This window comes from Coturnix japonica, chromosome 2, assembly GCF_054131305.1.
Source record: "Coturnix japonica strain WE chromosome 2, WE-NBRP24, whole genome shotgun sequence".
NCBI classification, from domain to species: domain Eukaryota; kingdom Metazoa; phylum Chordata; class Aves; order Galliformes; family Phasianidae; genus Coturnix; species Coturnix japonica.
The window spans coordinates 108,960,022-108,972,313 of NC_140664.1; the positions used below are offsets into that span (position 1 = coordinate 108,960,022).

At 40.7% G+C, this 12,292-nt stretch overlaps 1 protein-coding gene across 5 annotated transcripts in view; it reads right to left on the minus strand.

Annotated features, from left to right (window-relative positions):
• CREB5 (cAMP responsive element binding protein 5) overlaps nt 1-12,292 on the minus strand; it is a 241,291-nt gene that overhangs the window by 88,479 nt on the left and 140,520 nt on the right. Inside the window, exon 1 of one of the 5 annotated variants that reach the window (XM_015853851.2) lies at nt 10,506-10,689. The exons of the other annotated variants lie outside the window; for them this stretch is intronic. Coding sequence (XP_015709337.1) covers nt 10,506-10,552 — 47 coding nt within the window. The 5' untranslated portion in view covers nt 10,553-10,689. Of the gene's footprint in view, nt 1-10,505; nt 10,690-12,292 lie in introns of those variants that run through there. 5 annotated transcript variants of the gene reach the window in all.

A 12,292-nucleotide genomic window follows, 5' to 3' on the forward strand; every position in this document is an offset into this window, starting at 1 on the left:
TGTGAGCATTTAGCTCCACAAATATACATGGCCCCTTTTAACACTCTGGAATCCTACAAACTTTGCATCTTTGGCAAACATAACTCGTCCTACCAACAGAAGAGATGGCAAAGTATAGCACAGTGCTCTGCTGGCCCTCTAGCCCACACTGTGTGAGGACAAGGGTTCGATGGAAAAAATCAAATTGCAAAAGTGTGTTCTGAACTAAACCCCTTAGTTTTGCCAAAAAAGAATGGTGCTATGCTTGTGTTAGAAATAACAAAAAGCTTTTCTAGAGGCTCCAGGTATCAACCTGAAGTCATATTAGGACAGAGGATTCAGTAATGTACAGAGTATGTGCAAATTAAACATACTCCCTTTACCATAGTGAATTCACTTGCATTGTAACAGACACGATTTACACAGAAAATTACAGCCGAGCTCAAAAGCCACAGCTGAACTTTTCTTTTTCCTCGTCAAATAACAGAATTTGATAAATGCAGCATTTTCAGATTAACCAAAAATATTAAATTCACTAAAAACAAAAACAAAAGAGACCCAACTAGTAAATGTTACAGATAGATCATTGATATTTGGAAAAGCAAGCTTTTCTAGCGTTCTGGTGATTTAATAATGAATTAATGGTGCATTAATTTGGACATTTACCTAACTTTAGAGAGTTAATTTTTAAAAATCCTGTGGGTGTTTTTTTTTTCCTGTGCTTTTTTTTTTTTTTTCTTTTTTTTTACAAAAAATAATTGAAAAATTAAGTAATGTTGAGTTAAACTATTATTTTTAATTTCAGTCAATCACGTTGTTCTCCACGGAGAATGAGATACAGCTCACCTTTTACAGACACGCGAATGACACAAAAGAACCCTTAAATCTGTCAGCTTTCCTTCATTTCCTCTTCTGTTAAAAACAAGCTGATATTCCAAATGATTCTTTTTTCCTTTCTTTTTCTTCTTTTTTTTTTTTCTCTCTCCCTTCTTTGTGATTTTTTCTAATGGTTTTAACAGCTTGTTATAAACTTGAACATCAATACCAACGCATTAATAAAAAGGTAACTTGGCTGTTTTCAAAACTATCTTAGTGAACAACTGATTAGCTTCCTTAATAAATTAACTGGGTGGGAATGACATTTTTAATGAAAGGGGAAAATAGTATATTCTGCAGGAAAGTATGGGACTTTCTGTTTTGTTTTCCGCAGGATTAGCTCCTCCAGCCAGGACATTTTTGCCACTCTCCCGACAGCAGTACAAAACCGTCTTTGACATTTACTGAACCATCAGACACAGCCCTTTAAAAGAGCAAATCCTGCCCTCATTACAACAAAAGAGGATGTGAACAAGGTGAAAGGATGGCAGTAAACAAGGTGACAGAGGTGTACTGAGAGCCAGGCTGCGTGCTGCAGGTTGCGCTTTCTGTAATGTCATTATTATGAACAATAGCATTCTCTGAGCCTTTTAACTCAAGGTGACCACGAGGTTGAGGCAGAGTGTCAGTGGACAGTGAACATCCAGTGACTGTTTCACAGTCTTTACATTATGTTCCCCAATAAATAATTAATTTTGCAATAGTAAAATAGGGGAGCATTCAGAAGGGCAAGACATAATTCTATCTGTGGTATTAGTGACAGCATATTGGATGGTCATTAGTTAATGGACAAATATGAGGTATATAGGGAGTTAACTGCAAAAAGGCATTAATGTGCCATTACTTTTAAAGTGGGAACAGCTTTTGCTAGCTAAGCTCCTGTAAAACATACCTTTGAGCTTAGAGGAATATTAGCAAATGGATCCCCTACACAGTGATGGGCAAAGCTCAGAAGGCTGAAAAATTACGCTATCTCCTTGTTTAGCAAAATATGCTGAAAAATACCATAAAGGCCTGTTCTGCTTGTTACGGTTTACATGATTCATTTTTGTAAAAAGGAAAAAAAAAAAAGAAAAGAAAAAGAAAAAAAAAAGGTACTTTAAGCAGCTTATTGGTTTGTAAATACCTAATAAATTGATTTTTTCAGACCTTTTAGATTTTTTTTTTTAGAAATCTTGACTATGAGCATTAAATACAGATGCTTATTCAAATGGCTGTTTGTAAACCAAAAAATATATTTTGCTTCATTTTAGTTCCCACTTCAGCCAAAAAAAAGGTTGGTTACAGGATTCCTGTCTTATCTTCACTGGTTTATCATCTGTAACCCAGGTGAATGGCCCTTACAGAATGATGGGAAACCTAGGAAATGAGGAATTGTGAAGAACAGCTCATCCTATCCTCAATAACAGCAATTCAAAGTCCACAATTAAAACTTCTACTGGGTGCATAGGATCTGAATTTTTGGAGCAGGTTTCTTGGAGCCTTATCACTCAGGAACATGTCTGGGGGTACAACCTGCTCACAGCCATTCGACAGAGAGAGCAGACTTCATCCTACACTGATCAAGAGTTCCTCTGACTGCAAAATGTTTTTCCTCTCCCTACAGTCTTTCTGAGTCCTCTGGGGCTTTTGTAGGCCAACCCAAATATCTTACCCTGAGCCAATCAGTTAATTATTATATCTTATGTTTGTCCTATTTGATAATTACTGTGCACGGGAGACACATGCCAATGCAGATGTGCTGCTGCAATACAGAACCCAGTGCTCGGTGCTGTGTGGGGAAGCAGCAGGCTCACATCCTTCCTCCAGATGGCTTGATCAGACCTGCACTCAAAAACATCCCCCTCTTGGAGCATTGCTTCCTTAAATCAAGTCTCCCTGAGATAAAGAGATGGTTTTTAAGGAAAGAAACGGAGACATCAGATAGCGCTGGTGCTGGTTGCACTGTCAGGAGTGAACAACCTGAGACTGATGTTTAAAAATCCAGAACATATATCACATGTGACTGCCACAGTATTACTGCCTGTTCCTCCGTTTGCTGTTCCCCACACCTCCCAGGCACTTTCCAGCAGAAATCTAGTAATAATCAGAAGCAACAGAAATGTTTAGAATAGACCCTGAAAATCAAGCAGAAAATAAAATGTACAAAGCTCAATCACTTTCCAGTGCACAGCCAAGTGAGAAACACACACACACACACAAAGGTATTTCTCAGCAGTAACAATTCCAGATTTGCAAAGGGAAAGTATTTTCCCTTGAAACAATTCTTAATTTCTTTTGAAACAATTGTTAATTGTCAAAAGACCATATTGTAGCAATACTGAACCAAAACTGAAACATTTCAGTCAAGCACGTTTCTAAATTCACTTTTCTAAATAGATCTCTATTAATTCATGCTTTTCCAACTCATTATTTTCTATAATGTTAATTTCTTTTCTCCCTATAACTTTATAACCAGGACTGGTAGGGTTCTGAACAGTCCATTAAGTGTTGTAGCACTATTATAGGGAACTATGAAGTCTTATCAAAATACCTTGAACAAGAAAATGACAACAGTAATCACTAAAAGGGAAGTAACTTCATAATCTGTTTGTTCATTCAATACATTGCAATAACTACCAACTTGTGGTAGTTGTAGCAGGTTTTCCCCTGAATTGAGAAAGTTTCATGCGACACAGAATTAGCAAGTAAAACCCAAACAAAACACTCATACAGAGCCGTGTCCTCTTTTAGCTGCTGTCTAATTTTTTGCCCAAGATTCGATTGCTCATTCTGCATTAACTTTTCACGTTATGGGACACAGTGTTGACAGATTTCAGTAGAAAGAAAGAAAGAAAGAAAGAAAGAAAGAAAGAAAGAAAGAAAGAAAGAAAGAAAGAAAGAAAGAAAGAAAGAAAGAAAGAAAGAAAGAAAGAAAGAAAGAAAGAAAGAAAGAAAGAAAGAAAGAAAGAAAGAAAGAAAGAAAGAAAGAAAGAAAGAAAGAAAGAAAGAAAGAAAGAAAGAAAGAAAGAAAGAAAGAAAGAAAGAAAGAAAGAAAGAAAGAGAGAAAGAAAGAGAAAGAAAGAAAGAAAGAAAGAAAGAAAGAAAGAAAGAAAGAAAGAAAGAAAGAAAGAAAGAAAGAAAGAAAGAAAGAAAGAAAGAAAGAAAGAAAGAAAGAAAGAAAGAAAGAAAGAAAGAAAGAAAGAAAGAAAGAAAGAAAGAAAGAAAGAAAGGAACTGTCATTCACATTTGCATTTACATAAACATCACTGCCTTAAGTCATGAAACTTGGAATCTTGTTCATGTGATAGATCATTACTGGTAGGATAATTTAGGAATTACAGAAGTTCATTTGGCATTGCATCCTCAAACACATGTGTGTGTGTCCATATATGCATATATATAAAAGCACACAGAGGGATTTCTGTGCTAAACTGCACTTTGTGCAACACATGATTGTCTCATACAAATGGCCACAGGAGATATCAGTCATCAGAGGATTCCAATGGCAAGGAATCCGCCTCTTCAATCCGTCTCTAAACTGAACCTTATCTAAGTTTCTATTTTGACTTTTCAGTGAATCTTCTAGACAAATTTAAAAATATACTCACTTACTCACAGTACGTCAGACAACTAAATAGTATCTAGAAAAATGAGAACTCCTACAGTGATAGTACAGCAGAAATACAGATCACAACCCTAACTGCAATAAAGAAAAATACACGCAGATCTAGAATCTGAATGACAACAGAGAAAAAAACGTACTGGAACTTTTTTTTTTTTTTTTTTTTTGGTATGATGCTGAGTGCACTCAAGCTGAGGTCAAGAGAGGATCTGGTCCAGTAAGCAATAAGTTTTTTTTCTGTTCTGGTTTTTAAGACTCAGTTTGGAAAAAAATACCTCATGTTAAAACTGACATATAAAATTACTGTCTCTGATGGGCTTTTCCAGCATGGTAAAACCTTCTACTAACTTTATTTTTGACAGGACTTGTGATAATTAGTTGACATTTAGAGAACATGTAATGAACATTTGTTATTATTATTACTTAGGTGCCGCGAGTGAGTACGGATTTACTGATCTGTAGAAAGCAGTGTCCATCTGAACCAAATTGGCCCCTATTCTTCACAGTCACATAGAGGCACAAGAGCTGCACATACCTGTAATAACACCCTCCACTTTGTTGTTTATGTGAGTGCATCTTGTATTCATAGTAATAAATAACTTTAATATGTTTGACTTAATGTTTGAATAATGACTGCAGTGTGCAAACCATCCTGTGATGCCCTTGAATGAAAGACTCTATGCTAGAATAAAGACCACCAAACGCATACAGCTTATACTGATCTAAGATACTACAGTTCTCACATTTGACTTGTAAGTTAAATTAACTGATGGCTGGTTTTATTACAATGTGCAGAAATCTTTCAGTAAATTGGAAATGAGAAGTTTTCAGTACAGTTAGTCATTTTAACATAGAAACCTACAAGGAAATATCAAGACATAAAATAAAGAACAGAAGCAGTCACAGAATAAACAATGTTCTGTTAAGTAAGTGATACTTTTCTGGCTGTGCCGGAATCCAAAAGCCCTAAGAAGTAAAATTTGTTACACAAGGGGTGAAAAATCTTTCATGCTATTTGACAATCAAGGCCTTAAAAATGTGTTTGGAGGAAGCAGAGTGAATAGACAGCAAGCTCCACAACACAGAAATTCCATGCTGCATTTAAAAACAAATTCAAGCACCCATGTGAGGAGGAAATCACCTCATAATGGGAATCCAAGATTCATCAGTCCCTGGAGTTACCATGGCAGAAAAAGTAGTCTTTCAGGAGAGCACGTCCTAAAACTAGAGATGTTGGAAAGTATGTGGGTGCTCAAAGGAGTGATACAGACTTTATCCAGAGCCCGTCAAAGCAGCACTCCCATCCACTGCAATAAGCTTTGGGTCAGGTTCAAACTCTGAACGTAGTCCTCCCTCACTAGAATTGGCTGGTCACAACGGAAACTGTTTGGGCAAGGTACCCCACCCATAAACAGAGCACTTGGGGAGAATATAGTAGTAAGCAATGAAGTTTGTCTCTTTGCCAAGAGTAGGGGTTGTGTCACCTCCTTATTCACCTCTTGAGAGAATAAAATGAAGGCTATAGTAAGGTAATCTCTGAGGCAATCTGAAAAGAAACACTACATGAATAAGAACCAAGAGGATAAGGGTTCTTTCAATTTTGATGTGAAGGTGGAAGAACTGAGTAAGCAATGGGGTAAGAGTCATTAGCAGATGGATGCAGTGTTTCCATCACTCCTCTCCTTGGGATTGTATAAATAGGAAGAGAAATAGAAAGGAAACACAAACGTGAGTATGGAAACAGAGTTCCACTGAGGAAACTGCCACATCAACTAGGTGAAAGACGAAGATATGCAACTCCATTTGCAGGAGAAAGAGAGTGTAAACACAGTTAAGTGGATATTAATGAACTCTAAGCAAGGATGGCAAGCCTGTTCTGAACTTACAAATCACATCCGCATTAATACCAAATGAGTTCATTAAGATTAACATTATTATGATGAGTATCAAAGGGATTAAAAGAGATTATGGCAAATAAGAGAGTCAGATAGGAATGAGATGTAATTACCTTCATATCTGGCTTATCTGTAGCTGCAGAGAAAGACCCAAAATTCAGTTCAAACTGGAGCAACGTAATTCGTATTTTAATCTGAAGTGTAATTTTCAGCAAAGCTGATCTCAACAGTTTGGTCTGAACATGGCCCAGGCATGTGCAGGACAAGCAAAAGATGGGTGCAAAGCAGAACAGAGCGAAACAGGGAAAGGGAGACTAAGCCCCCTATTGCCCCAGAATGTTCACTGAAGTGCAAGGCAACTTAGTCCTTGTGCCCCCATACCCAAAATGTGACATGAGGCCACCACTTCTAGAGCCAGAAGTGCTCTGACCCAAGCACTGATCATGCCCAGCCACATGCAGGTACAGGCACATATTTTTAGAGCAGGACTTAATGAAGCTCCCTTTGGAGGGGTAAAGCTTGGAAGAAGGCTTACTGTGGAGCACACCTAGCTCAACTCAGAGCAAGGCAGCATGTTAAACATACAGAGCTCATGTTTTGAATTCACTGGAGAAGGCAGTCATAGTATCATAGTATCATAGTCTCGTGCGGTAAGCAGTCCACCACTGCTTACAATTCTTGTTCAACACATACATGGTGAAAACACTGCAATATCTCTGATGATCACATATGCTTTCTTCAGTACCCTGTGTCTGAAAATTTCATTGGGCTTCACAAATATGAGGAGTCTTCCTAAACTATTAAAAGGAAATAGTCCTACTGCAGAGCTAAGAAAATTGAAGAGCACAGGGATGGAGTGAATCACGTTCAGTGAACTGAAAATATATCTTCTTACTTGCACCTCATGCTTTTGTACAGCAGCTACAGAGTCAATTCCTTTGTGCATGCAGAGACCAGCTAAGGAGCACCAAATTACTGCTTAAGATCACACAGCGTATAGAGAGGATAGTCTGCCAACGCACACATAAAACAACAAAGGCGGAAATGTTCCTTGGGATCGTGGTGGGGAAAATGTATTGGGACTCTTCCAGCCAGGCCCTGCTTTGAGCAAACTGCCTTTCTTCAGAGACCGACCACGCGCGGTCAGCCTCCAGTGCAAACACCGCTTACGAGCTTTGGTGTGTTTGGCCTCTGGTTTGTTTGACAGGTTACATGTGCTTCTGAATATATCTTCTGATGCTCATTTACAGAGCGCTGCTAACATTTCTCTTGGCTGCTTTTTAAAAAATCAGGTCTCTAAAGATATCATCCTTCAATGAGAAAATCCTCTTGCCAGAAGGCCCAGCTTCAAACACGGTGAGGCCGACAGCCAGAGCCGTCAACCTCTGGTCACAGAGCTGTGAGCCCACGGCCATACCTGCACATGGCTCTGCACAGTGCAAGATGGGCAACGGAGGAATCCTGAAGGGGCAGAGACTATAAATTTTTTTGTCCAAAATGAATGTGTAGTTTAAAAGCACTTGTCAGAGCTGTCTGGCTCTCTACAGAACAGTTATACCTCATTAATTATACACTTTATTGCTTCAATAGGCACAGGAGATTTTTATACATACACATGTACATATGCATATGGAATTTACAACTGTAATTTTTTGAAAAGAAGCCCTTTAAACTGTTCCCTCTGTGGTAGCGCATTGAAATCAGTTAAGTAGCAGAAGTAAATCGTAACTTAGAGATGCAGTGCATTTTTGGAAGGCACAGACTTACATCTTTACACTCTCAATCTAGCTTCTCCAAACAGGAATCAGTGGGATGGGAAGACACGGCTGCTTTGTGAAGGCTGTGAGCATAAGGCAGGGTGATCAGTCAGCCCAAAGCATCCCAAGCATCAATACATCCTCCTTTGCTGCCCTCACTCTCAGGTGAAACATGAATAGATAGTACCAGACAACGATAAACTGATCTCTACGGACTTGCAGGGCATGCTGCACTGTGCATTTTGTATGGATATTGATAGAGAAGTAGCAAAGATGTGCAGGTAAAGACGGAGCATGACAAAGCCTGTCATCTTCTGCCTAGCACCTTGCCAATATGGCTAGACACTGTCCTAGGACAACATTGACAGACTTCCTTCACAAAGTGTTCAGCCAGAAGAGCCAGGAAAAGAAAGAGTACAGTCCAACCAGCATCCAAAGGCAGGCAAGGGGAAGAATCTGCACTGCTTTACTCTGATGGTTCATGGAGTTGCACTTCCCAACATTTCTAGGAGAAAATATGAGTCAGAAATCCTACGGGAACTCCTGCAGCAGCACAGCTCCCTCCACAACCCACACATCCTCAGCAGAGCACTGCGCAATCTAACCCATATGGTATATCTGCACTGCAGTGTGGGCCAGAGCCGGGTGCGGCCTTACATTCAGCTCTCAAATGATAAAAAGTTTGGCACATGAGCAACTGTTTGTGATTGAGCAGTTGACTGAGGAGCCTGAAAATCAGAGCATTTAGGAAAACCTGTGGGTTACTGTTAGGTGTAAGATGGCTTTGCAGGGGCACTGGGGAGGGGCTCTTGTCCTGCTCAGAGAGGAGGGTCTGTGATCCTAGCAAAGCAATGCTTTGGGGTATTCTGGGGACCAACACAGGGGCCAGCACAAGTTTGAAAATAAATAAATAAAAAATAAGTAAAATCACCAACCCCCTAGGAGCAGCATTTTAGGCTATTTGTTGTTAGTCAAGTAAATCTCTGGAGCGTTGCCGTTCCAGAGGACACAGATGCAGCACTTCACTGTGAGAGGAATTCCCTGAAGGGGGCACTTCCGAGACCAGGATCGGAGAAGCAGCTCCTGACACAGAAACCTGATTCAGGCAGAGCGGATGTCCCGAGGACACCACCTGGCATCTCCCATTCACCTCACAACTACACACAAGCACAGTACAAGAGGAGTCTCGATGTTATACTCCTCATTCCCCACCCTAATGCTAATGTGCGAGCTTGGGGAGGAGGTAACTTTTTCTCTGCCCTCAACCCCAGAAGTTGTTGGAAATGTGGACAAAAGGCTGAAAGGTCTGCAGGGAGACAGATTCAATAAGACAAGCACAGTGCTTTGTCCTGCAAAGGAAACCGCCGTGGGCAGGCATCCCAACTGCAGGTGCTTCTGAAGGGCAGACCCATCGCATCCCGATCTGCTGCATATGATCACGACCTTGGCGGTCCCAGACACTGTGAGAAAGCAGCGAGCCCAGGCTGAACTAACCATAAGTAAGATGCTGACAAGTGTTAGACACAAATCACTGAGGCTCCTCAGGACAAGCTTTGCAAATTGCCTCCTTTCATGTATCATTCTCCGCTGTGGAGCTCCAGCGATAGGACCCTTTACTCACTGCCAGGCAGAGGCTGAACTGCTGTCTCTTCATGCACTTTCAAATTCGGCACTACACTCAGAGAACCACCCCTTTTCTCTTTGCCTTTCTCTTTTCTTTTTGTTCTCTTTGGGCTTTTTGTGGAAGAGACACCCCCAGTTTCAAACCATTTATAACATTAAAAAAAGAAGAAAAAAAAAGTAGTGGAAAATAATTTGCAGCTGTGATAATATCACATTTTTTAAAAATACAGTGATATAGTTTTACTTTTAATAATAAAAGATAAAAAAAGGGGAGTCTGTGAATAATTAGAGAGGGCAGTCTGAAGCCAGTTACAGTCACTGCAATTGATAATAAACTTAAACCCCCTTGACAGCAGGTAAATGCTTTGCAACCCTGACCCCCTTCCTCTCACATTACTTAACAACCCTGCAGTTCCAGCATTACATCACCATTGAAGCGATTGGTTCCTGCGTTTTAACTCTCTCCCCGTCTCCTCCGATTAGAACCCACACAATGATGGAAATAAATAAATAAATAAATAAAAAGTAGGAAGAGGGGGAAAAAAAACTTCTCTCAAGTTTGCTGCGCTCCTTGTTTGGGTTTGATTGGGTTAAGAACCAGCTTCTGCTGCTAACAGTCGGGGTTACACACAGCAGAAAACAAACTCTGTTGAAGTGGAAGAGAGTGGGAAAGGAGGACGAGGGAGGGGAGGAGAAGAGGAGGAGGAAGGCGACGAGGGGGGGAAAAAAGTATATAGGAATCAGAAAAGGAAAAGAAAATTAAAAACAAACCTCATGGACATCACTGAGCCTGAATTCCCTGCTGAGGTGCAGAACATGAGAGCCCTGGAATGAGTGTATGTAGAACTTGAGCCAAAGCTTAACTAGCCCGAGTGAGTCATATCCTTCCCATTTGATTCCCGTCCAAATGATGATGTAATGCGCTGGCCCTCTCCCTCGTTCGCTCCCGCTCACTGCACTGCCTCCCTCCTCCCCTTTTCTCCTTTTTAGCTCAGTGCTGGTGAAGTCACCATTTAAATCTGGCAGAGCTGAAGCAAAAACTTCAATGTAACCAAAACAGCCCTAGGCCAAGTTCCAGACGTACTGAGACTTGGTGGTGCAATTGCCATTGGAAACGAGTAAACAGAGAAAGAAACAGTGCCGCCTCTGAACGGCCTGCGCAGCTGCCTGCGGGATCGCAGGGAAGCCCGGGGATGAGGCTGGCTTGATTGACGGGGCTGACCAGGAGATCCTACACAAAACGTACTCGCGCTCGGATGCCCACGTGTTCCAGACTTCAAGAAGATCCAGCAATTGAGAGAGGAGGAGATAGAGCTGGAGGGCAGTGGAGAAGATCTGAAGTGTTTGTTTGGGTCCAGGAGAGTGCACGGCATTGATTTTGCAGGTTGTGTCACAGCGCTGGGCTTTCTCCCCCTTAACTGCACGGAGCTGGCACATGAAGGGCTGGAACTGAGCCCTGTGTTTTTGAATGAGGACTACGGGGCTGTTTCTTGGTGCATCTGTAGACTTACCGGTGCAAGGCACTTTCTCTGCTACTTCAATAGTAGCAGAAAAGCCACAAGCCATACAGCACTGTGAACTTCTGAACCACCGAGCTGCAGTGCTGCTATTGTTTACCCCGCATCTGAAACGATTCCTGTCTGGTGTTTATTTCACAAGTCTGACATGCATCGCTTTTTTCAAGGGTAGAGAATGTTTATAAGTGAAACCAGTGACAATTTCTGAAAACAAAACCTTTCACGTGCACCGGCATCAGCTATCATGGTGCTGAATGCTCAGCATTGAATGGCAGAGTCCAACTCCTGCTAACGTTATACTCTGCATCGACCACAGCTGAAATGCCTCACGTGTCCTCTCCCACAGAAGTTTTTCACCATTCGTTTCTTACAATTAATTGTATTCAACTGTTAAAAAGTGGCCATTCTGCACAAGAATGCAAAGCCTGAGCGATAACAGCAATACATGAGAGTATCTCGATACACATACAGGTGCTGATATGCGTATCAGTTTGTATTGCCGGACAACAGAGATGCAAGCATTAATGGCACTTGAAACGCTGGAGAGGTGCTTAAAGGTGGCTCCTTGCTTTATAGATCAAGAATTTCAGCGTATTTTACAAACTCACCCACTGTCTCAGAGTGAAATTCAGTTTTAGAACAGTCAGTGAAAACATCTATCCCCCACATTCAGAAAGCAACAGGAAAACATATCAGTCAATGCGGTTTTTTTTTCCTTATAACAACGAAATTTACAGAAAAGCAATTTCTATTGCTTAGCTGCATTTTATCAACAAGAGTTTGTGGGGTAGGATTCATTAAATGATTCCAGCAGTGATTTAATGTTCCTTATACAGCAAGGCAACAGAGATTATTGTAAAGTAGCAAAGTTTCCTCCCTGAGATGCTCTTAGGGTTATAAATTATCTCCAGAATGTGCTTCTATGGATCAGCACAGCTAGCTTCAGTCATGGTTCAGTCTTGAATTCAAGTAGTTTCAGCCATGAACTCAAATGATTTGTGTTTAAGGTACATATGATTTTCAAAGATAGAGCGAGAAGAG